The sequence below is a fragment of the Schistocerca piceifrons genome, chromosome 6 (assembly GCF_021461385.2).
Source record: "Schistocerca piceifrons isolate TAMUIC-IGC-003096 chromosome 6, iqSchPice1.1, whole genome shotgun sequence".
Lineage (NCBI taxonomy): Eukaryota > Metazoa > Arthropoda > Insecta > Orthoptera > Acrididae > Schistocerca > Schistocerca piceifrons.
Window position 1 is genome coordinate 335,339,645 of NC_060143.1, and position 26,654 is coordinate 335,366,298.

Below are 26,654 nucleotides of genomic sequence, written 5' to 3' on the forward strand. Positions count from 1 at the left end.
CTACTGACAGCCTTGGGAGAGCCAGGTCTGACAAAACTCTACCATGTGGTGAGCAAGATGTATGAGACAAGTGAAATACCCTCAGACTTCAACAAGAATATAATAATTCTAATCCCAAAGAAAGCAGGTGTTGACAGATGTGAAAATTACCGAGCCATCAGTTTAATAAGTCATGGCTGCAAAATACTTATACGAATCCTTTACAGACGAATGGAAAAACTAGTAGAAGCCGACCTCGGGGAAGATCAGTTTGGATTCCGTAGAAATATTGGAACATGTGAGGCAATACTGACCCTACGACTTATCTTAGAAGCTAGATAAGGAAAGGCTAACTCACGTTTCTAACATTTGTAGACTTAGAGAAAGTTTTTGACAATGTTGACTAGAATACTCTCTTTCAGATTCTAAAGGTGGCAGGGGTAAAGTACAGGGAGCAAAAGGCTATTTACAATTTGTATAGAAACCAAATGGCAGTTATAAGAGTTGAGAGGCATGAAAGGGAAGCAGTGGTTAGGAAGGGAATGAGACAGGGTTGTAGCCTCTCCCCGATGTTATTCAATCTGTATATTGAGTAATCAGTGAAGAAAACAAAAGAAAAATTTGGAGTAGGTATTAAAATCCATGGAGAAGAAATAAAAACTTTGAGGTTCGCCGATGACATTTTAATTCTGTCAGAGACAGCAAAGGACTTGGAAGAGCAGTTGAACGGAATGGATAGTGTCTTGAAAGGAGGATATAAGACGAACATCAACAAAAGTAAAACGAGGATAATGGAATGTAGTCGAATTAAGTCGGGAGATGCTGAGGGTATTAGATTAGGAAATGAGGCACTTAAAGTAGTAAAGGAGTTTCGCTATTTGGGGAGCAAAATAACTGATGATGGTTGAAGTAGAGAGGATATAAAATGTAGACTGGCAGTGGCAAGGAAAGCGTTACTGAAGAAGAGAAATTTGTTAACATCGAGTATAGATTTAAACATCAGGAAGTCATTTATGAAAGTATTTGTATGGAGTGTAGCCATGTATGGAAGTGAAACATGGACGATAAATAGTTTAGACAAGAAGAGAATAGAAGCTTTCGAAATGTGATGGTACAGAAGAATGCTGAAGATTAGATGGGTAGATCACGTAACTAATGAGGAGGTATTGAATAGCATTGGGGAGAAGAGAAGTTTGTGGCACAACTTGACTAGAAGAAGGGATCGATTGGTAGGACATGCTCTTAGGCATCAAGGGATCACCGATTTAGTATTGGAGGGCAGCATTGAGGGTAAAAATCGCAGAGGGAGACCAAGAGATGAATACACCAAGCAGATTCAGAAGGATGTAGGTTGCAGTAGGTACTGGGAGCTGAAGAAGCTTGCACAGGATAGAGTAGCATGGAGAGCTGCATCAAACCAGTCTCAGGACTGAAGACCACAACAACAACAACAACAGCCTTGTTGTTTGGGTATATTCTTTTGCATATGACAAAAACTTCATTAACAGAGCCGTTGCAACCTATTGGTTCTGAAACTGACAAGAAGTGGTTGTTGAAAATATTGGCTATGTTATCAGGATGATGTACTAGATTACCTTCGTGTTTAAGTTTGAGTTCTTCAGAAGTTCTTGTGGTTTTCCCTGGCTCCCTTCTAACAATGTTTCAGATAGTCTTAATTTTGTTATGTGAGTTATCAATTTCTTGATCATAATACAATGCTTTTGATTTTTGTATTACCTCCTTTAGTGTCTTACAGTACATTTTGTAATTGTCAGTTTTCATAGTGTCCTTAGACATTCTAGTTGCTTTCTCTACACATGAGTGGTGGGAAGACCATTTAAGTACTAGGACACAGTATGTTGTTCTCAGTGGCAACACAAGGGTATCATCAGGAGTGCTCCTGGGAAGCGTGATAGGAGCACTCCAAACAGTCTGACGGATAGGGTGAGTAGTAGTCTACAACTCTTTGCTGATGATGCTGCAGAATAAGAGAAAGTAGTGATTGTAGGAAGATGCAAGATGACTCAGAAAGAATTTCTAGTTTGTGTGATGAATGACAGCTTGCTCTAAATGCACAAAAATACAAATTAATGCAGATTTGTAGGAGAAACAATCATGTAATATTCAAATCCAGGATTAGTGGTGTGCTGCTTGAGTTCAGTCAAGGTGATTAAATATATAGGCATAACCCTGCAAAGTAATATGAAGGTGAAACTAGCTCATATGGACGACAGTAGGAAAGGCCAGTGGTTGACTTTGGTTTACTGGGAGAATTTTCAGAAAATGTACCTCATCTGGAGACTGTACGTCGAACTCTAGTGCGACTCATTCTTGAGTGCTGTTGGAGTGTTTTTGATACCCACCAGATTGAATTAAAGGAAGATATTGAGGCAATTCAGAGCCATGCAGCTAGATTTGTTGCTGGCAAGTTTGATCAACATGCAGATATTACAGAGATGCTTCATGAATCTCAAATGTTCTTTTTGTGAAATAATATTGAGAGAATTTAGAAAACTGGCGTCTGTAGCTGACAACAGAACAATTCATCTACTGTCACTGTACATTTCATGTTAAGGCTATGAAGATAAGATAAAAGGGATTGGGGCTTGTATGGAGGCTGATTTTCTTCCCTCAATCCATTTAAGGTAGAGCAGAAAAGGAAATTACTAATAGTGGTACAAGGTACCCTCTGCCAAGCACTGTACAGTGGGTTGTGGAACATGCATGTATCATGTATCTGTAGATATGGATCCCCTCTCCCACTCTCATGACATGCTGATCTATTACATTCAGTGTTGTGATGGGAGGGCTTAGTGCCTAACAGACAACTGTGTCTAATTCAATTATTAACAACTGAATGTGTTCTCAAAAAAATTTAGGAAAGGATTGACTAGTACAGACACACACACATGAGAAATTGAACACTATGACTCAGATTTTGGGCTTATGTCCTTAGAAGCACACAAATTTGACATATCAATCTAAATGTATGGAAGTGCCAATTATGTGCATGCAGCTTGCCCCCCCCCCCCCTCCCCCTGCCCCCCCTCCCAACATACAAGATTTACAGTAGTCAGTAATCCTAAAATTCTGAACCTGTAAATGAAAATTACTCTATTGACTTGATGATACTTCTAAAATACGTGTTGTGGAATGGATTAAGCACACCACTGCTTACCATGATTGTGTCCCCGTTTAAATTTTACAGACATTGTGTCTCACAAGTATCATGCCATTCCTAGTCCAACTCCCCCCCCCCACCCCTCCCCTCCACATGCCCCCCCTCCACATCCCCTTCTTATGAAGATATTTTATTAACATTATTCTTGAAATATTATAGTGACAAAAGAATAAATTAAAATAAATGGTAGATTAATGACAGATGAACTAAAATACTGTATTGTTATCTGTACAGATTAAACAGACCAGTGAGATGCATGCTGGATCGAGATGAAGACATGATTACTTCAGGGCAGAGACATCCTTTCTATGCAAAATACAAAGCTGGTTTTACAAAGGAAGGGAAAATAATAGCTTTTGATGTACAGCTATTCAGCAATGCAGGCTGCACAATAGATTTATCAGGGCCTGTAAGTAATAGCAAGTCAATAGCATATAAATACTTGACTTACTTTAATCACAAGTAACAATGATAAGAGCTTTTATCTGCAAATTAAATACTTAAACATGCTGTTCCCAAGTATCATAAATTGCTATTATGATCACATGTGATATATTCCTGGTAGTCACACTACTACATTACTATAAGGTTTTCTATGAATTTTTATTTTTGATATTCACATTTTTTTTCGTAACTTTTAAACTGTTCTTTTCATTAACACTTATAAACTGGTCCGAACTTTACATCTTATATGCTCGTTCCTCGTATATCTATTACTGGAATAACCTATTGTTGTTTTTGCAACTTTGTCACTTATTTACAGTTATTACTTTTTTCACTTTTGTTCTTTAAGAAAACTTTTTTGCTCTATCTATATCACTATATAATCACCACTACCTATGTTCCAACAGGAATGTCCAGATTTATTTGCTGTAATTTTGCAGACAGTTTTATCTATTTATTAGAAAAATTTTATCTAAGTTGCCATCTCCACCTACTAAAATCAAATAATCGTACTCTTAAAGTTTGTAGGTATTTTAACCATTATTGTACAATTTTTGCCTGAAATGCATTAATTTTATCAATTGTATGGAAAACAAGTGGTAATCCCTCCACGTGGAACAAAACTACCTCTTTAACAATTGAGTTAAAATTTGTCATTTATCAGTTACTAGGAAACAAAAATCAGCAATAGCAAGTGGGCCTACTTTCAGCACTCTGGATCTGTGAATTATGATGAAGTAGAAGACTCGCAGACAAGATGAATTAAAATGATCCCAAGTGCATTTTTAATGAGAGCAAAATCATAATATTGCAATGGAACTCTAAAATTTATATATACCTGTCAACTGCCTCATGGGTAGTGTAAAAGTGACAGGAGGAAAACATCAGCAAGGATTTTGACATATCATTTCGTTTATATACAGGAGTCATACTACTCATGAGGAAATTAAACACATTTGGAACAAAAAACAATTGGTCTATGTTCTGGTTTTTTCTTTGTATATGCCAGATGTCCAGCACTGTGAAAAAATATGAAGCATTGATGTGCCCTGTTTCAGGTAATGGAAAGAGCTATGCTACATATAGAAAATTCCTATAAGATACCAAATCTCCGTGTCTCTGGCACAGTTTGTAGGACAAATCTTCCATCCAATACAGCATTCCGTGGCTTTGGAGGACCACAAGCAATGTTTTTTGGAGAAACTATGATTAGACATGTGGCACACTTTCTGAAGAAGGATCCTCTTGAGGTAAAAATGAAGACCACAATTAAAATTAAAATGTTAATGTTGTCATCTTTCACTTTGATGATATTTATTTCAAACTTCTTGTATGTGAGAAAATTTAATGTGGCAATTTATTTTGAGGTATAAATTAAGAAAATAACTGAGCAGTTTTAACATTTCAGGTATGTGCCATGAATTTGTATAATGAAGGAGAACGAACACACTTCTCTATGAAAATTGAGAACTGCACCATAAGGAGATGTTGGGATGAATGTATACAGAGAGCTGATTATGCAAATAGGAAGAGACAGGTGGAGATGTTTAATAGGTATATTTAATATTAGTTTATTGAAATAGTTATAATAAGTTCAAAATGAAAAATATGGCTTATGTGTCCCGCTTTCTGTGAATCTCTGTGAGTGATAAGAGGGTCCCTCTGAAAGCTTAGAAAAAATGTTAGAGACTGCTTTTAAAAAAATTGCCTTGACATCTTCGCCCAAAGTACTTGGTGAAGCTTCTATGCATCTCTCTGGCAAGGCATCGTGACTGGTTCACAGGGTATTTTCTGGGGCACAAAATCATACACACAGATAGTTTCTCTCACTTTAGGTAAAGAAACAAATCACATATGACCAAACCTAACAATGAAAAATCCATAATGGTATATAACAATATTATGAAAATGGTGGTTGCTACTCACTATATAGTGGAGATGCAAAAAAAACTGTCACAAAATAAGCTTTTGGCCAAAAATGCCTTTGTCAGAAATAGACAACAGACACATGCACTTCAGCTGTCTGAGACTGCAGTCGTGTATGTGTGTGTGTGTGTGTGTGTGTGTGTGTGTGTGTGTGTGTGTGTGTGTGTCTGTCTATTGTCTATTTTTGACAAAGGCCTTGTTGGCTAAAACCTTATATTGTGACAGTCTTTTTCTTATGCCTACCTGCAACTCAGAATGGTGAGTAGCAATTATCCTTTTCATAATGTCGTTATATTACCAAATCTGGGATTTAAAATGGATGTGGATGCATTTAGATACAGGAAGGTGCAAGAAATAGTGATTTGGTCATTCTGTTTGCATAAATATTGTCAAATTGTTTACATAATTTAAATGTATTTTATGTACCCAATGTCTGTATCATAAAATGGTGTAAACTAAACCAAACAAACAATATTCCATGCAAGCAACTTCTGGGTTCCATTACTTTTCTGCCATTTACAACTGTGATTGTATTGATGCATCCACATGTTAACTTACAGTGAAGAAAGTAATTTGTTCAAAAAATGTTTTGCACCACCTACAGATCTGTGGATCTAAATGCTCAGATTGAAGGGGAACAGTGAATGAATGAATGAATAAGTCTTATGGGGAAAAATACATCATATTGAAATGAAAACAAAACAATAACCAAAATAAAAGCAATTTTTTAGAAAGAGTACACATGTGAAATAAAAATCTGCAGCTGGTTAACATTTTGAGTGGCCCAAGGATGCTCTGTTTGGTTTTTACCAGTAGGTACTGTAATCTTTCCATTTGGTTAATTGGTTGGCTTCTTGTTCCATGGATCATTTAGCACAATAAATCACAATTAGGTGGAACAAGTCCTTTTTCATTTGCCTCACAGACTGTAAGGAAAATATGGATGCTTGACATTTGTAGGGAGACAGGAGCAGCAATTTTCAAATATATGTACAATATATACACAGGGTGGAGAAAAATTGTGTCACGAAATTTTAACCCTTGATAGCTGATGCCAATAGGAACCAAAATTACTAATGTTGTGCAGGTCGACAATGCACAATTTTGAAACTATGGAAACTAGGCACCAAATGCTCCAGTTGCCTATGGGATTGCCCTGTTGCTGAATGCTCTGGACAATGCATGACCGCAAATGATTTGCCTGCTGGAGATCTTGATGTATCCAAGGTGGCCTGCATGCTCGGTGGTAGCGTGCCAGCCTTCCACTTTGGGGGCAAATCCACCAGGGTCCTAACACATCCATTGTAGTTTCATGATAAGACTTACTGGGAACAAACTCGTAAACAGCTGTTAGCATACAGACAGTCTTTTACAAATTGTGTTGGCCCTGAAAAGGGCCTTTTTTGTATCTAGGACATTGTTTACTAAAAGCAGGTGGTTGAACTGGCAACCCTCTGATGCGACATAAGCCTGGTAATGTCAAACAGTGTTTTCTGAAACTCTTTCAAAGATTCCTGACCTTTCCCTGATGTGATTGGCAGCATGTCGAATATGATCCATTAATTCCTCTTCATTTCTTGGTGGTTCACGTTCGGGTGGATGAACTATAACCTTGAAGAATCCCCACAGTAAAAAGTCCAGTGGTGTGAGGACTGGTGATTGCAGGGGCCATGTCCTACGAGCATCTCTGCAAATTATCCTGCTGTTGAAGAGTTCATTTAAATATCTGTGCACAGCATGACTGTTATGTGTGGCATCAGGGAAACATCCTCACGCAGGCCGGGTAGAGTTTCTTGCAGAAAGTGAAGGTAATTTGTCCTGATAAGTGGAGGATGTAGACGGACTGGCCCAATTAGATGGTCACCCACAATGCCTGCCCAAATATTGAGTGAAAATTGTTCTTGGTGTCCATGAATGTATGTGATGTGAGGATTCCCCCTTCCCAGTAATGAATGTTTCGAATGTTGTAAAGGCCATCCCAATGGAATATGCACTCATCAGTAAACAACACAATGGCTGGGAAATGGGGATCTTGTGTAACACGTCACAGAACCCACTGCAAAACCATAGCCTGTGTTCATAGTGCATCACAGATTTTAGGTCTTGGACAGGGTGGAAACTAAATGGATGCTGGCCATAATCCCTCAAAACCTGCCAGACTAACAGATGAGTGACCCCATGTTGTGTGCAACCACTCGAGTACTTGTCATAGGTGCTTCCTCGAGGTGCTTGAGAACAGTCTCTTCAAGTGCAGCATCCCATCGTGTTCCAGGTCTTCCAGCATCACCATGATATCACGCTAACGAGCCTATTTTGCCAAGTAGCCGGTGAATTGCTGTAACTGTTTGCAGGTGTGGGTGGCATCTTGCTGGGTACCATTCCTCATACAACTGTTGAGCTTCATGTGTGTTAGCATCAGCTAGTCCATAAACAAAAACCATATCTCATTTTTCAAATGAATACTGTGCCACCATGCTTACTGTATGACTATATCACAGGTGATGTGTGTGTGCTCTGAAGCAAAGCTTACATGTGAATGCCTCTGGTGTGAGGTGTAAACAAACAGCAAGACCTATTTGACACATATGCATATCATGTTGGGGCAGTGAAGGGGCAAGGGACGTTTGTATGTGTGAACCGACAGCCATAGCACTGCCCGTCAAATGACAAACAAAAACAGGGCAATCCTATGGCCAAACGGAGTGTATGGCACCAAGTTTCCATAGTTTAAAAATGTTGTTCTGTCAACCAACACAACATTAGTAATTTTGGTTCCAGCCGGCATCAACTATCCAGGCTTAATATTTTGTGACACAATTTCTTCTCCAACCTGTATAAGCAGAAAACTGTAACAGCTCTGGCAGTCAGAGGTTTTTACTCCTGACAACAATGACAGAGATAGCCATCAGAAGCTGAAGTGTTGTATTCAAACTGACACGGTTTGAAAACTGAGAATATTTTACTCACATAACAAATTAATTTATAAATATGGCTCATTGCTGAACATTTATAAGTTAAGTTCACATTTATCATTTTCAAAGATGAATCCATCATTGAAATGCTGGACAAAGGTCATAAAAATAGATTGGAAAAACCTGTTCTGATACTGTACAGCCCACAAATTACTCTCAATAGTAATGAGAAGCACCTGCATCTGTACATGATAACAGCCTCTAAACATGGCTAGCACCTCTCCCTGATGAATTTTCCTTCCAGAAACTTCAGAAGTGGGCTGAAAGCTTACATTTACCCTGAGAAAAGTAAATTTCAAAATATGTAGTCAGCTTCATTATGATTTCTGATTCTGTATTTTGTATAATTTAGAGACATTGTAGATGAAGCTACCTTTGTATGTTATTTTTTAGGTCTGTAGTTGATCATAGCTGACCAAACTTAATTACCTGTTTAATACAGTATCAGAATACATCTTGACTGAAGGCACCAGTTAAATACAATACTGTTGCTGTGATCCTCAGTCTGAAGACTGATCTGATACATCTCTCTATGCTAGTCTATCCTGTAAAGCCTTTTTATCTCTACATAACTGTTGCAGACTATGTCTACTTGAAGCTGCTTGATGTGGTCTGGCCTTGGTCTTCCTCTACAATTTTTACTGCTCTACATCTCTCGTGATTACAAAATTAACTATTTATGCTATAAAGCTTTTTTCTCTTAAAATGCAGTGCTACTTCATTAGTTATGCAATATCAGAATTCTGCTGTGACACCACATTTTAAAAGTTTCTATTCTCCCCTTCTCTGCAGTGTTTACTACCTACATTGCATTTCCATTTGATGGTACAATCCAGACAAATACTTTTAGAGGAGACTTTTGATCACTTATATTTACATTCAGTGAAAACAAATCTCTCTTTTTCAGAAATGTTTTTCTTGCTTCACAAGTTAAGATATATACACAACAAGATTTCACAGTGATCCTGGATACAATTGTTTTGTTATAAATCCATCAATTCTCAAAAAAATATTTATTAGATAGGTAATTACAGAGATGTACAACGTCCGTAAATTACGTAAAATACAGAATCAGAAATCATAATTAGCAAATATGAACAGGAAGTAGTCAATATGATGGAAAGGCTAGTGAATATGGCGGAAAGGATGAGTAAGGCATTGGAGAGCCAAGATGGAAAACAGAAGGCAGTAGAAAACTGAGGAAATGTTAGACATTGTACTGGAGTGGAAATGAAGAAGGGAGACAACAGGAAATGGGAGATGTTGCTACAGATGGTTTAAAATAGGAGGTACAGCAGATAAGTGACAGGGTAATGACAAAGGGAAGAAGTATGGAGGTTGTCCGGGTGTATGCTACTTAGGTGGGCTGTATAACTCAAGAGGAACTACAAAAGCAGTTGAATGGACAAAGAATAATAGTCATGCGAGACTTGAATGCACAGGCGGGGAGTGAAAGATAAGGGTATGAAAATGTACTGGGAACAGAAGGATGGGGAAGTAGAAATGGAGGAGGAAAAAGATTGCTAGAATTCTGCAAGAGAAGTGCTTTAGTGATAGGTGACTCCTGCTTTTGGAAGAAAGAGAGCCACGAAGCAATGTAGTAGTACAGCAATCTTTGCTGGATTGCATGTTCTATGATTGGAAAAGGAAGAGGACTGTAATGGATATAAAGGTACTACTACCTGAGGTATTGGATATTGGCCACCAGCCAGTGGTGATGAGTGTGAGAATCATGAAGGAATGGAAGAAGACATAGAAATAAGAAAGGATAATTAGAATACAGAAACTGAAGGAAACAGAAATCAAGGAAGAAGATCAGGATAATGGAAAGGTTACCAAAAGATGAACCAAAAACAGGAGAAGAGGAATGCAGACAATTTAAAAGTGCTGTCGTAGAAGCTGCAGTAGCTGTATGCAGAAGGACAAGTGGCAGGAAATGGTGGAAGAAGACACCATAGTGGAATAAAAGAGTCAATGAGGTAATAGGAGGGAAGAACAGGGCCTTCAGACTGTGTTTCCAAGAAAGGACCAAATTAGCAAGAGCAGAATATAAAACGAAGAGGAAAGAGGCAGATAAGACAGTGGTTGAAGAGAGAAGAAACTGGAGTGAAGAATGGACAGAATGGTGGAGGATGATAGCAGAGGAAATAATAAACTTGACATAGCCAGTATTAATGCCCTACGTATCATCTAACCATTTGAGCCACAGATACATATGAGTAATTGAAATTGAGGCTATTAAATTGTCTGATATAAGTTGCAAACTGTGCCTAACCAACAATCAGTGAAATTTCAATATGTATATAGTCTGTACATTGTGAAATTGAGTGCAGCATCATGCGAAGACAACAGTCAAAACCTAGTACGATGTACATGTGTACTAGCTATGACAACACATGGGTCACTTAATATGCTGTTTAAGTCCAGTTGTTTTTACATTTTGTTGCACATAATTGAACTGGCTTACATGCTCCCCAATGGTGGATAGATTGTGTGGACACAATTTGACTAATTAAAAAATCTTAGTTCTTTTTAATTGATGAGCTGCACATCTGTTGTTTTAATGATTCAAATGCATTGTACAATGCTACTGCATAGTGTTTTAACATAGTATTGTATTTTCATAAAACTGCTTCTGTTACAATTTTTTTTCAGCGTAGCTCATGAGTAAATGCAAAGGGTCACTAGCACTGAGTGAAATCTTCTTGGTTTTTATTTATATTGTTAAAAGCTGGTTTGTCAGACAAGTTTGGTGGATAGACTGCTTAGGTGTGATGTGTGCACTTCAAGGAAGGGTTTTTATAGTCTTTTTCATTAGCTAGCTGCAGATTTTGTTTCAATGATTGATTACATTGTATAATGATGTTATGTAATTTTGTAATGCAGCTAGCAGTTTTAATTGCATCAAGTGTGTGTAATTACAAAAAGTAACTTCAAATCTATACCTCATAACCTAGTTTCTGAAGCTACCTGTGTGTTGATATACATTGTTATGCAAAACAGTATATTACATTATATGAAAGAAATTCTAAAAGCCTCACTCACTGAGGGGAGTCTGTTGGATACGGAACACAGTCAGGGGCATACATTTTTGTTGAGTGTAGTACAGCATAACAATTTACAACTGTGAAATATTATGCTAGTAAAGGACTCATCAAAATTACATTGCAACTGAAAAATAAGTATGTCAGTGTCTGATATCAGTTGTTGGCTTCATTTAATTACAGAGACTCTCACTGCAAACTAAACAGTTGTAAACATTGTTACTGTATGAATAAGATGTTTAGGAGAAAAATTAATTTTATGTATTTCATTAATTTAAACTTTCAAAAAGTCTTTACAAAATTTATCAAAGATACTGCATATATCATATGAAACTATTTTCTGTTATGTCCACTCCCGTTAGCTGAGTGGTCAGCATGGCGGGATGCCACGCCATGGGGACCAGGTTTGATTCCCGGCTGGGGCAGGAGATTTTCTCCACTCAGGGAGTGGGTGTGGTGTTGTTCTCATTATCATTTCATCCCCATCTCTGATGCGCAAGTTGCCCAATGTGACATCAAATGCAATAAGTATTTGCCCTCGGCAGCCAAACTTCCCCGAATGGGGGACTCCCAGCCCACAATGCCGTATACTCATTTCCATTCTTCTGTTACATTTGCTCTAAAAATTTTCTTTTATGTTTCAGGCAAAACAGATGGAAAAAGAGAGGCCTTGCTGTGGTTCCTACAATGTTTGGAATATCATTCACTATCAGAGTTCTCAATCAAGCTGGTGCCTTTATAATTGTGTACACAGATGGCTCTGTATTACTTACACATGGAGGAACAGAGATGGGGCAAGGATTGCATACAAAGATGATTCAGGTCAGTGATGCATGAAGAGACACACAGATGGCAAATTATTGAAGATTTACATTCCAGAAGACACCTAACTGGGCCAAAGTAAATGAATTCAATCATTGTGAAGATTATTCTTATTTCTAGTACTGATTCCACAAACTGAGCTGTTGGTTTGGAAAAGAAGTATTTACAACAAATTTGGAGAGTAAATATACTGAGAAGCAGTAGCTAGTATCACCTGATTCTTGAACAGGCCTCTGCAGGACATTCTTGAGCTCACACTGTAAATAATTCTTAACACACACAGAGCCTTGTGGCACACCACAACTTACTGAGCCCCACTCAGATAAGGCAGGTTCTCTGGATGAGCCATTCAGCATTACAGTCTGCTTTCAGTACTTTAGGTACAGAAACCATAATATTCTGCCTTTATCAAAAGGATTAGATGGTTTACACAGTCAAAGGCTTTTGAGAGGTCACAAAAAAACCTACTGGAAACATTTTTTTGTTCATGGCTTCCAGAACTTGGTTGGTGAAACAGAATACTGCTTGTTCTGTAGAAAGACCAGCATGAAATCCAAACTGACTCTTGTTTAGGATATTGTGGAAGGTAAGATGATTGACAATCAGCCTGTGCATGCGTTTTTCAAGAATTTTTGAAAAGATTGTTAAGAGGGACTTTGGGCGATAGTAACATTGTTTTTCTCACCATTTTTTCAAATGGCTTTGAGCACTATGGGACTTAACTTATGAGGTCATCAGTCCCCTAGAACTTAGAACTACTTACACCTAACTAACCTGAGGACATCACACACATCCATGTCTGAGGCAGGATTCAAACCTGCGACCGTAGCTCACCTTTTTTAAAGAGTGGTATCACTACAGCTAGTTTTAGCCAGTTGGGGACTATTCCTTCTTACAGGGATATATTGAATATGTTGCATAAGACTGGACTTATATATTTATAGCAATATTTCACTATTTTACGGGAAATATTGTCCACACCAACAGACTTTTTATTTTTTAATGAGGTAATAAGTCTTTCAATCTTTTTTACTGTAACATGAGGTAAGGATAATTGTAGGGGTCTATTACTGATAGCTTTCTGTAGAAGAGCCAATGATTCATCCACAGAACCTTTACTGCCTATCTTCTCTGCTGCTGCCAAAAAGTGCTTGTTGAAGATTTCTGCAACCATTTCAGGTTTCTTTACAATACTAGTACCTTGTTTGATTTCAATGGGTGTCCTGTTCCCCATTTCTTTACCAGTTTCCCACTTTATTACATTCCAAATTGTTTTTATTTTGCTGTCAGACCTATCAATTTCAGTCTTAATGCATATATTTTTTGAATTATTTATTACCTTCTTTAGGACGGTACATTAAAATTTGTAGTGCTGACATTTCTTTGGATCATTACAAGTTCTGAGGGAATCATATAGCATCCTCTTTGTTCTGCAGGATGTTTTTATTCCTGCAGTGATCCATGACTTATTGACAGGGGTGCTTACATGACTGTTTCTAATTATTATTATTATTTTTTTTTGGAAGTACGGCTTCAAAGATAGACATAAATTCATTCAGAAATGTATTATACTTTTTGCTCACATCTGTTTCATTGCAATACGCCAGTAATCTGTGATTTATTGTCTAATGACAGTAGAGGTGAAAATGAATACTGAAGAATGGAAAAGTGAAAGAACAATTTACACATAAATAATGATGAAACAAAATAAAGAGAGTGTGGGAATAGGGAGATGGTGAGGGAAGGGGTGATGTAAATGACAGAAGATTATATGGCTGAGGTATAAGCTCATGAGGGTTGTAGTTACCAGGCAATACACAAACCTGATCCACATCACACAAATATTACTTTATTCATAAGCTCTGAATAATATGGAACTAGCCTCTCAGGACTCCACAAGATGCAGAACAACTGACGTGCATGATACAAATTAGAATAATATAGAGCATCAGTAAGTGCTGGCCCACACATATACATGGATGAGTCACCAGCAGATGGCTTGGCAGAGACAGTGCCATGTGCACACCTCCCACAGATGGCCTCCAGTGGCTGGCCCACATTGATACAGTTGGCAGCCAATTCAAGCGCATACACACAGTGTCCCACACTCAGCACACTCACACTTACTAGTAGCAGGATACAGTGAGGTTGGTGAGCACAGAGCATAGAACAATTTCCTTCTTGTGCAGTTCTGATACTGGTACTGGAGACAAAAAATTCCAAATTACCTTTAGAGTACTAAAAAAAACTTAACTCCTTCTGAACAGACCGTGAAGGCCCAATGGTACCAACCAGCCACCATGTCATCCTCATCCCAAAGGCATCACAGGATGCAGATATGGAGGGGCATGTGGTCATCACACTGCTCTCCTGGCCGTATGTTAATTTCCAACCAGAGCTGCTACTTCTCAATCAAGTAGTTCCTCAGTTTGCCTCATAAGGGCTGAGTGCACCCTGCTTGCCAACAGACTGCCAGTGTAGTTTCAGCTCTCTGAGACTGCAGACGTGTGTGCAAGTTGCATTTGTGTGTGTGTGTGTGTGTGTGTGTGTGTGTGTGTGTGTGTGTGCGTGTGTGTATGTGTATGTGTGTCTACTGCTGAAGGCCTTAATGGCCAAAAGCTATGTGTGAGTGTGAATCTTTTTATTGTGCCTATCACGACTCAGCATCGCTGCTATATGGTGGGTAGCAACTTTCCTTCTCTGGTATTGTTACATCCCATCCTGGATTTTCCATTGTTTAAAAACATTGCAGACTTGACTGGGATCTTCGATGTGTTTCCTTCATATTTGATGTTTACAGATTCAGTTTCTGGTTCTGAGATGACTGTGAAATCTGTTCATTCTGATGCATGAATATATAATAAAAGATAAATTAAAACAATTGTCTGTGTCAGCCAGGTTTATTTATTCCCGCAGTGCATTCTGAGGGCTTACTACACCCACATCTCCAGGTGGATCAATAGATAACAACAAATATTTGTTTGCTGGATGTAGCAGTTACCTGTTTTGAGTTTCACTTCATTACAAATAGGGTATAATGGGCGAGATTCTGAAGAACTACTAAATATTTGAAGAAAACTATTCTACAGAAAACAGCTAAACCATAGCACTTGAGTCACAAAAGATTCATGTTCCTAATAAGTGGCAGACGTTCAGATGTGATCACTAGATGTCACTAATTTATGCACAAACATCCCCAGCACTGGAAGCAGTGGAATTTATTAAACACGGTTTTATACAACACAAAATCTTCTACGTATGTGTGCATCTTAAATGTTTGGACAAGGTTTTCTGCCTTGCTGTTTGACTGCAGATGGAAGGGAGGCACCATGATGTGGAAAATGCCAGTGTATATACGAAAGTCCTTGAAAAACTGCACCCAGAACTGAGGACCATTGGAAAACTGCACCCAATCGATGCCCAGTCAAAACACATGGTGACACACCAAAAGTTTTGTGAGAGAGGCCCCCCATTGACGTCCATGCAGTAAACCGAGGACGGAAAACTCCTGCTGCAGAACCACTGGAACCACACTGCGGGGAGTACACCATTCCATCGACAGGAGAATAACACTATCCAAGAGGGAAACACGATTCCACAACACATAAAAATTCTGAAGCAGGTCTGATGCCCAGCCTGGCAGACGGTAGGGCCACCTACGTTGTATCATGCGTATGACCTGCCCGTGCACCGTATCAGTTGCCACAGCAGAGGCAATACAGAAACAGGTGATGGTGAAGCCATCCACCGTGTGCCTCACCTCCATTTCCTGTTGAAAACTAAGTATTTCCTCCTGGCCAAAATGGCTCAGTGTCTGTGGGGAGTTTGGACAGAGCATCCGCATTTGCATGTTGTGAGACGGGACAAAATTGGATCTCATAATTGTATGGAGACAAGAATAGAGTCCAACACTGAAGGCAATGAGTAGCTTTGTCTTGTAAGGACACAGGTGGGTTAAAAAGGGGAAACCAGGGGCCTATGTTAGGTAATTAAATGAAATTTGTACCATACATGAACAAATGAAATTTTTTAAGGCATAGACAATAGCAAAAGCTTCTTTACCATCTGAGAATAATGTTACTGAGCTGAGTATTTTCAGAGTAAAGGCAATAGGGTCTTTGGAGCCATCTGAATGGCACTGGGCCAGTACAGACCCCACTTAATACTGGGACATGTCTGTGGGTGGCCAGGACAAATGCCTGCTGAGTTGAAATGTGACAAGCCACTGTGCAGAATGTGTTGCACAAAAGCATGCTCACACGCTACAGAACAAACAAAAGAGGCACTTTTCTGAAGCATCAGATGCAAGGGGTGTGTGATGGTAGTTGCTCTGGGTATAAACTTGTGATAGTACATCCCTTGCCAAGGAATGCCTGCAGTTTTCAGATTAGAAGACAGGGCATAGCTGTAATGGCAGTGACATGTTGTTTCGCATGTTGCACACACCGTGCCAGAAAATTTCATGACCCACATAAACAATGAAAGGCTGAAAAAAGTGAAACTTGGTGAGATTGTATTTCAGGCTCAGTCTGTAGAACAATAAACAAAGAGACAAAGTTACATAGATATTCTTCCATGGTAGCACCTGTCATGATGATATAAAGATAGTTAACACAAAGAGGGGCAACCACTGTAACCTATTCTAAAAAACATTGACAGATGGCAGGCACACTTGCAACCCCAAACATTAGCTATTGATACTGATAGAGGCTGAAAGGCATATAAATCACAGGCAACTGTTTTGATGTATCATCCAAAGGCAGGCTTTGGGCAAGACCACTTTAAAAAAAATTGATCCACAGCCAACTTTGTGAGCAATTCCTCCAGACAAGATGGGAGTAAGTGTGTATGACTGCCTGTGCATTAACCATAGAGCTAAAGCTGACTGGATGGCTTCTTTATGATATGATCACCAACGACATAGCCTATTCACTTGAGGAAATTGCGCTACTCAATTCCAATTACATTAAGCAACCTAGCTCTGCCTTAACCTGGTCGTATAAAGCTACTGGTGCTGACTGTGCCTGGAAAAAGCAAGAGTAGGCATAAGGTTTGAAGATGATGCGTGCAGTAAAATTGTTTGCACAACCTAACCCTGGGCCAAACACATCTGAGAACTCAGAACACAAAGAATGTAATTTGTGATAAGACACTTGATCTGACACTAGATGCACAGCATCTGCAACAGAAAAACCAAAAGTAGCAAAAGCATCTAACCAAAACAAATTTTCAGTACTCACATAGTTAAATGCCAAGTACATAATGGAATGGACAACTGACTTGTAAATTGTACCGGTCATGTGTGTGTGTGTGTATGTGTGTGTGTGTGTGTGTGTGTGTGTGTGTGTGTGTGTGTGTGTCTGTGTGCGTGCACGTGGCACTTGCGTGTGTGCGTGTGCAAGCACATTTGCTGGTGGAGGGGATGTCAGTCAGCAATAAAGTGTCTTTTAAAGGTTTAACATTATGTGTGAAGTCTGTTACAAGTAACTAAGTGGTTACATTCTCAAATACTGGATAAATATAGTTTAGCTACTTGTGCGTCATGAGCTCTGATACATTACCACCGCCACACACACCACTTTGAGAAGGAGGTGATTCTTACCCTAAACTGTTCTTTCCAGACAGTAAGTGATATAAGTACCAAGTTTGGTTGAAATCAATGCTGTGGCTTAGAGAGATATGTGGAACTTGCATACATTCACTTTTATGATACGTACCATATGAGTTTGTAAAAACAGTTAATATCTTTGAAAATTTTCTCTAAAAAGTTTATGTTTTTCTGATGTTCTTACCAATTTGTCTGCTGCAGGTGGCAAGCAGAGTTCTTGGGATTCCTGATAAATATATTCACATTTCTGAAACATCAACAGACAAAGTGCCAAATACCTCAGCTACAGCTGCCAGCGCAAGCTCAGACCTGAACGGCATGGCAGTATTGGTAAGTTTAATACATTTTATAAGCAAACAACAGCAACAAGGAGTTTTATGATATAAAACTGAGGAAGGGATAGAACAGCTGACAATAAGTACTATCGAAATATGTGTTTATTACAAATCAGCTTGAATTCCAAGACTTAGGAACCACAAGGTATATTAACTGAGAAAAAATTGCAATGTTTGAATTACACACCATCAAATTATTTAAAAGTAAATAATAATCCAGAATAAAATAATACATTTGAGTGTGATTTTCTTACCAGTGACATCTGGAAACATTCCTATGTGCCAATCAGAAACCTGAAATCTTGTTTTTTCGTGGTCAATGATGTTACCAAAGTTTCAAAACAGTACCCACTCTATTGCAATTAATTCTAGAAACAACTCTTACACTATACTAAGCCATTTTTCTGTTATATCCTTCCTTCAAGGAGTGCAGGTTGTATGCTAGAGAGCTTCTGTGAAGCTTGGAAAGCAGAATAGAGGTCATGATGAACTGAAGCTGTGAGGAGAGGTTGACAAGTTGTGCCTAGATAGTTCAATAATAAAGAACTTTGCTTGTGAAAAGTAAGGATCCATGTTCAAGCCCCAGTCTACCACACAATTTTAATCAGCTTGGAGACTTCGTAACTGTACATACTCCACTTATAAGTGAAAGATTTATTCTGGAAGTAACACCTAGACTGTATCTAACCTACTGCTCTATGATATACTTCTCTCTGGAAAGACTAGTTAACCCCTGAGCAGGCACACCATTTTTCATACCACAAGTGGGCATGTGGCACACTTTGCACACATGTAAAGAATAGCTGCCTTTATGTTACCAAGGTAAACATTCATGAAAAAAATGCAGTTTAATCTTAGTTTCACTAACCAATGATAAAATAAACTAACATTATATGACCTAAGTCACTGTTTAATTAAACAACGATAGAACAAAACTTTCATTGTATCTCTCTGTTGCTGCATACAAGTGTTACCCCACAGTAATGACCCACTTGAAGCATTAAACAGCACAATTGCATCACATCCCTGCCACCTATTTATTTGACTACTAATTATTGTGTACATAATAGCCTCATTGTGGGACGATACTGCTAGCTTAGAATCTGTATCATTTTCTTGCAAAGATCATAATTTTTTTCTCACCTGGCATGCTGTTTATTTTATATTGTTGCTGCTCACTTGGAGGTATGACAACACAACTTATTACTGTGTTAGCTGAAGCAATAATAAAGGAATAGGAACTGGCTTGCAACTGTAAAACAATAATGAAATCATATAAAGCAATGTTATTTGTGACTGGTGCACTTTATATATTGGTGCGCCTGTTCGAAGGTTAGGTGAGCATTGCAGCAGAGTGGCTGTGAAGTGTTGTGGAAATCAGATAGAGCATGTCTTAAAATTTTAGTTCTACCCAAAGTTGTGTGTAGATGCTCATTTTCTATAATTTGATTGCATGCTTGGTGATCAATCACTGGAGTTTTTCAAATTCTAGAAGTATATATCAAGAGTGATCTAAGAATTACCATACATACCTAGCTGTGTGGAAGGCAGGCACCAGATAGGGAAATACTGGACAAAATGTTTGGAAATTTAATTCACTCATGAAGTAGGTTGTTTACAAAACCTTCACTTAACCAATCACAGAAATACTCAACAAAATCCAAAGTGGGATGCTACAGCAAAAATGTTGTGCTTTACGAAGTGCTTTATTGATTCAAATGGCTCTGAGCACTATGCGACTTAACTTATGAGGTCATCAGTCGCCTAGAACTTGCACCTAATTAAACCTAACTAACCTAAGGACATCACACACATCCATGCCCGAGGCAGGATTCGAACCTGTGACCGTAGCGGTCACTCAGTTCCAGACTGTAGCGCCTACAACTGCACGACCACTCCGGCCGGCAGTGCTTTATTCTTAGACCTCTGAGAGCTCACACCCCAATGTTATTGAAAAAAAATATTTTACTTCCTTCAACTACTGTATATTTTGCATAATGAACACAAGAGAAAAAACTAGAGAAATTTGGATACATACCTTCCTGGGCAATATACACAAAAGGAATGGGAGGCAAGAAAAATGATCTTGATACACCGTGAACCTCCCTAAACATGCTATTTGAGGTCTTTTGGAATACAGTTGTAGGTGTACCATCAAGGATAAGAATGTTTAGAACAAGTACAAAATACCAGGCATCAACACATGAAGCATAGTACAAACAGTGTTCCCACAAGCTACCAGCAGCATTGTCAGTGAATCCCTTCAAGAGATTCTGTTTTGTCAGATGGTGTCTGTTAATATTGTCTTTACTATTATGCAATGTTTCCAATGGTTACAATTGAAAGAAAAACAGCCCTCAGTCACTATTTTTAACAAATTAACCTGGTTTCAACACTGCTAGGAGTGTCTTCCTCAGAATTTAAATCAAAGAATGGTCTATATTCTATAACATGGTCACAGAATTATGACTAAAAATGTTTGATAGGGTATAAGTATGGAATCATTGTAAAAGGCTGACAGTACTTACGTCATTTATAAAATAATAAATATGCCAAAAGGGCATTAGTCACAAAGATATTTAAGATAAAGAAACTGTTATGGCGAGCCACTAAGGGCTGCTCATTACTTGCGTGGTGCAGGTTGCAAAACCTATAACTTGGATCATTTTAATGGTGACATTTCCAGTGTATGAAGCTGTGTCGTATAGGTGATGGACATTGTTCCTAACCTGACTGTCCTTAATATGAAATGCCAGTTTTTCACTGGCATTAAGTGACATCAGATTCCTCAAAAAGTCTTCTCTGGAAGCTACCTAACTAGCTCACAACAGAATGTCACCAAAATAAATGCATTAAAGCCATGTTTTTGTGCATCCATTACATAAAATGATGTTCATGTGTTGTGAATGCTTTTGGCACTGTAGGGACTAAAGTGTAATATAGGTCACAGTGTGACATTTTAATGAATAGTTAGTTCCTGTTATAACAACTTTCTGTAAGTAAACCTGAATGAACTTAATAAGCTGTCAAAATTGAATCAACTGTCAAATCCTTTGCAAAATAGACAGTTGTTCATAATATAAGACAGCAACAAAATAGTGACCAGACACAGATGCAGTATGTACATGTGCAAGAACAACTTGATGCAAGTGTACCTTTGTACATGTTCTGTGTAAATTACCATCCGATTGACAAAATCTATACTTATGAATTACTGCCATTTTATAGTACAACCTGCAATCATTATACAGTTGCAGGTTGTACTATAAAATGGCAATTATGCTGAAACAAGCTTGTAGTACAAAAGAATAATAAACCCTAAGCTACTCAAAGGACCTAATTATTCATTAAATGTTGTAAGTGCCATAGAATAATGTTTTTTCTTGAGTCTCAAGCAGAGCATCTAATGTTTCGTGGGAGAAACTTTGAGCATCAGCACACTTTTTCTTCTCCTCTGGGACACATAGGGGCCGAGAAAGTAAATACAGTATAATTCAGAAGATTTTACAGCCAAGTGCATTTTGTTTGGCAGTCAAATTATTTACAATTAAAAACTGTTGTTGTTATTGTTATTTGTCAGCTTAATTGCTATCAGTTAATCATATGATAGACTGTTATTGTTCTTCTTCTTGTTATTATTGTTAAGATACACCATTTTCATTTATTTCTCTGCAGGACGCATGCCAGAAAATAAAGGATCGCTTGAAACCAATAATAGATGAAAATCCTAAAGGAACATGGGAAGATTGGATTCAAAAAGCTTATCAAGAAAGAGTAAGCCTTTCTGCTACTGGATTTTACAAGTAAGATGATATACCGATAATATTCTTTGGCTGCATGTTCGTAATCAAAGTCAATGCAATAAATAAAAAATATTGACTAATACTTTTTTCCTTCTTTCTTGCAAGAACTCCAAATATCACCTACGACTTCAGCAAAAATACTGGAAACCCATTCAATTATTTCTCCTTTGGTGCTGCCTGTTCAGAAGTGGAAATTGATTGTCTAACAGGAGATCACAAGGTGAGATACAGTAAAGTAATACATTCTCAGATAGGAAATAAAAATTAAAGTGAAAGATTGCAGCATAGAGTAAGAGAAATTTGTTGGTGCTAATATGAACAGAAAGTAATAATGACATTATTTTTAAGTAGTCTTGTTAATGCCCACTGTACTAACTGAATAAAATTGTAGCATAGTTGAATAGGTACAGAGACAAGAATGAATCTCTCATATACTGTAGCTCTCTCTCTCTCATCTTTTTATTGTTCATTATTTAAAGCTGTCTAAGGTAACAATGAACTGCTGAGTTACCCAAATGTAAGACATTACCTACTTTGACATTTGCTCTGATGTTGCCCAAACATCTTTAAATTATAAAATTATGGGTAAATTAATTCAACTACCACTATGAAATGCAGCAATATTTGAGGCAGAAGAAAAAAATATTTATTAGCCATTATTCATAATAGAAATAAAGCCGAAGTACACAATTAGAAAAACAGAATTTACTATATGGATTTCTCTAATATCCCTGCATTAGGAGAAATGTAAATAGTATATTAAACAGAAAGGGCAAAATTTGAATGTGCTCAAGCAAAAAATTCAAAATTCTGTTTCCTCTTTTTCCTGTGCAGGTTCTCAGGACAGATATTGTGATGGATCTAGGTTCCAGTCTCAATCCAGCCATAGACATTGGACAAATTGAAGGAGGTTTTGTGCAAGGTTATGGTCTGTTTGCGCTAGAAGAAGTGGTAGTTTCTCCAACAGGCACAATGTATTCTCGAGGACCTGGAGCATACAAGATACCTGGTTTTGCTGATATACCAACAGTTTTCAATGTGTCATTACTCAAGGATGCACCAAACCCAAGGGCTGTTTACTCCTCAAAGGTACACATTTCAGCATTCTTATATGCTTTGAAGTGGCGGCCTTTACTGAAGTATTAAAATTACTGGTTTCAATAAAAGTTTACACTTGAAATCTGCAACATTTCAAAAAAACAGTGAAGAAAAAACAAAACATGATTTTATGCATGAGAGTAATTTCTTGAAAAGGGCACAGCTGGGATTGTGTCCAATGCATCCACAGTATTTTAGATTTTGGGTACATTATATAAAACTGACTCATAAACAAGACTGTTACACAATAGAGTAATTCAGTATTCTGTTTGCACATTTCAGGCAGTAGGAGAGCCTCCTCTCTTCTTGGCTTCTTCAGTATTTTTTGCCATAAGAGCAGCTATCCAAGCTGCTCGTGCTGACAATGGACTGGATAAGTGGTTCCAGTTAGATGCGCCAGCCACAGCTGCACGCATTCGCATGGCTTGTGGTGATAAAATAGTGAACAAGGTTTGTATTATATTAATGCCTTTAAAGGTATCACTCAAAGTTTATTTTTTTAATTTACAAATCTCAGTAAATTATGTTTCACAACTTTAGTTCTTATAAAAAAATTGCAGTTTTGAGCAGAATTATGCACCTTTCTTTCTTATTACTTTGTATTTAAATTGTGAAAGTCCATGCAGAAAACAATTTTGTAACTAATGAGCAAAGTTGTGTGCTTATTAGCTAAAGTAACTTATTTTATAGTTCCAGGAACCTGACAAAGGAACATACACTCCATGGAATGTGGTGTTGTAATCATAATGATGTTCCAGATCTGCATGAGACTGGATACTGAAAAAAGAATAGATATTAAAGAACACACAAATGTTCTTAAATAACCTGTGATATCTGTTTTAAGAAAATTGACAAATGTCATCAAATAGCTTCCATATTTATTATTTTAATTAATGCTCATGGAATATTTTTAAGTAATTAGTGTTTGGAATGTCTGTATGAATGCTGATGGAGACTGTGATGTATTTTGCACAATTTTGAATTGAAATAAAAATCTGTTCTTCATAATTGATTTGTTGCTTGTTTTCAAATGGATTCCTAATTAAATAGCATCAACTTGAAAACTGTGGATTTAGCTGAAGTCATCAGTTGCCTTGCAGTGATTTTTTTCAGCATGCACTGTTCCAGATTCTATCTGTACTAAAAGAATTACTTATATTGACTTTTCTTTTTGATCCATATCTTATCCTCTGAGACACAGCAAGGTGGAAAAGCTGCATATCATAAACATAAGGCATATATCATAAATATTTCAAATTGCTAAATTCTTATTCATGCAGCATTTGAATAAACTCTTATTCACAGTATAATTTTCAGACTAATGCTGATTTTGGCATAAATAGCCTTATTTATATACAAATGTTTTATTTGAAGAAATATTCTGAATTTACAATAGCTATAAGGCATCAAAATTCAATCCTTCTAAAAACTGTTTCTCTGAAAATCATATACTTCAAAAGCTATTTGTATTCAAAATTTTCATTCTCTATAATGTTCCAGTTTTAAAATGCAATCCTGTCAAAAATCTACCTTTTCAGTTTTGTATCCCCAAATTTTATGATTCAAAAAATGTGTATATCTTTTTTAAAAGTAGAATGTTAGGTAACAAAGTATGCTAATAAGAAATTATAACATTCTGGCACATCCTTGGTGGGCTTCAAAATCCCAACATACATTAAAACTTCCCTCTTGTAAAATAATACCTAACATTTGTACCAGCTTAAAAAATACAGCATTTGGTTAAACAAATTTACTTATCTGCCTATTGTGTCTTTCAGTTTTTCTGTCTTATGTTAATATTCTAAATGTAGTAACTTTATGTTTTAATATTTTGTAATTTCTGTAATAAGTGCATCTATAAATAGGTGTCGTGAACACAGCAGCAGTCAGTCTGCATCACTTAGTTAACAGGTGAGCTAGTAAATCAGTCATCTTCAACTAGCACAGTCACAATATTAGTCAGTTGGTAGGTCTATTAGATAATCATAATGTAATGTCGGTCTACATCTATGAGTAAATATGTGAGGTTTTATTAAAGACAGTATCTTATTTGCGATTCCATTTGTAAATGCTTGCTAGGCTTGTAATAGCCTATGTTGCTTACTTACCTGCAATGTTAAATTGAAATAGTTCATGACAAGCAAATTGATCATATAAAGTTCTGATGAATAATACATATGAGACAAGTTAATGTTATCTGGGTTCTGTACAATCATTTTATAATGTTTCAAACTTCCTTATAACTATCAAGAACAAGTAAAACAAAAAAGAAAATTTGAGACTCCCTAAGAGGCATAAGAAACAAGTTAGCAATTTGCACATTCATTAAAACTTCTGTAAGGAAAGAGATCTCCCCAGTGAAACTAAAATTAGGTGAACGCAAGTAAAATATTATTCTTTATTCATATTTGATGTCATTTGAGGTGCAGAACTGGTCAAAAGCCATTACTGTGAATCAGGGCACACTGTCGTACATGGACATTTGGGGAAGTCCTCTGATAGCGAGAATCTGGACAATAGAATAGATATGGAGTGTGCATCTTGGATGAGCCATGCAGAGCTGAGAAATGAGCCTAAGTCCAAATGAATGTGGTCCCTGGGGTGATGGGGGTGGGTCAGGAGGAAAAAGCCTGGGCTGAAGCAGCCTGATGCCAGTTGCAAGCAGAGCAGTTGTATGCCATAGCTTCCACATCCTTGTTCAGTCGTTTTCAGGAGGTGTGTTGCCTTTTGAGGACTTCATTGCATACCATACCCCAATGCCTGCAGTGGTTGTTGTTGTTGTGGTCTTCAGTCCTGAGACTGGTTTGATGCAGCTCTCCATGCTACTCTATCCTGTGCAAGCTTCTTCATCTCCCAGTACCTACTACAACCTACATCTTTCTGAATCTGCTTAGTGCATTCATCTCTTGGTCTTCCTCTACGATTTTTACCCTCAACGCTGCTCTCCAATACTAAATTGGTGATCCCTTGATGCCTCAGAACATGTCCTATCAACCGATCCCTTCTCCTAGTCAACTTGTGCCACAAACTCCTCTTCTCCCCAATTCTATTCAATACCTCCTGCAATGGAAGAATTTCAAAACTTGAGACTGCAGGGAAAAGGCAATCAGGATGATGACAAGGTGTGTATCATAAAGGTACAGATATGATGATTAGTATTTCAGAGGTTTTGTGAAATGATGATTAATATTTCAGAGGTTTTGTGAAACACCTGTACCCTAAACAGTTAGTACAATTGAGTAATCATTCATAATTGGCATTCAATTAAGTTTAAGCAGCATTATTTATTGTTCATTGAAGTTAGGAGACAATTAAGGTTTGCTGGGGTTGGATTTTTACGTATGAGGTTCTCCTTTTTTGATGAGTTTCAATCATCACAAGCAGTTGTTCAGGGTCTGCAGTGCTATGTGCTGTACGTTGGAGCTCCTCCCTAGTGAAATTC

The 26,654-nt window shown here is 37.6% G+C and overlaps 1 protein-coding gene across 1 annotated transcript in view; it reads left to right on the forward strand.

Annotated features, from left to right (window-relative positions):
• The window catches only part of LOC124802533 (xanthine dehydrogenase), a 246,306-nt gene extending 222,086 nt beyond the window's left edge, over window positions 1-24,220 (forward strand). The window contains exons 19-28 of the mRNA XM_047263388.1: window positions 3,395-3,569; window positions 4,663-4,854; window positions 5,013-5,158; window positions 12,191-12,368; window positions 18,178-18,306; window positions 21,987-22,114; window positions 22,220-22,334; window positions 22,949-23,203; window positions 23,495-23,662; window positions 23,903-24,220. Coding sequence (XP_047119344.1) covers window positions 3,395-3,569; window positions 4,663-4,854; window positions 5,013-5,158; window positions 12,191-12,368; window positions 18,178-18,306; window positions 21,987-22,114; window positions 22,220-22,334; window positions 22,949-23,203; window positions 23,495-23,662; window positions 23,903-23,953 — 1,537 coding nt within the window. The 3' untranslated portion in view covers window positions 23,954-24,220. The remainder of the gene's footprint in view (window positions 1-3,394; window positions 3,570-4,662; window positions 4,855-5,012; window positions 5,159-12,190; window positions 12,369-18,177; window positions 18,307-21,986; window positions 22,115-22,219; window positions 22,335-22,948; window positions 23,204-23,494; window positions 23,663-23,902) is intronic.
• Window positions 24,221-26,654: the final 2,434 nt, after the last annotated feature.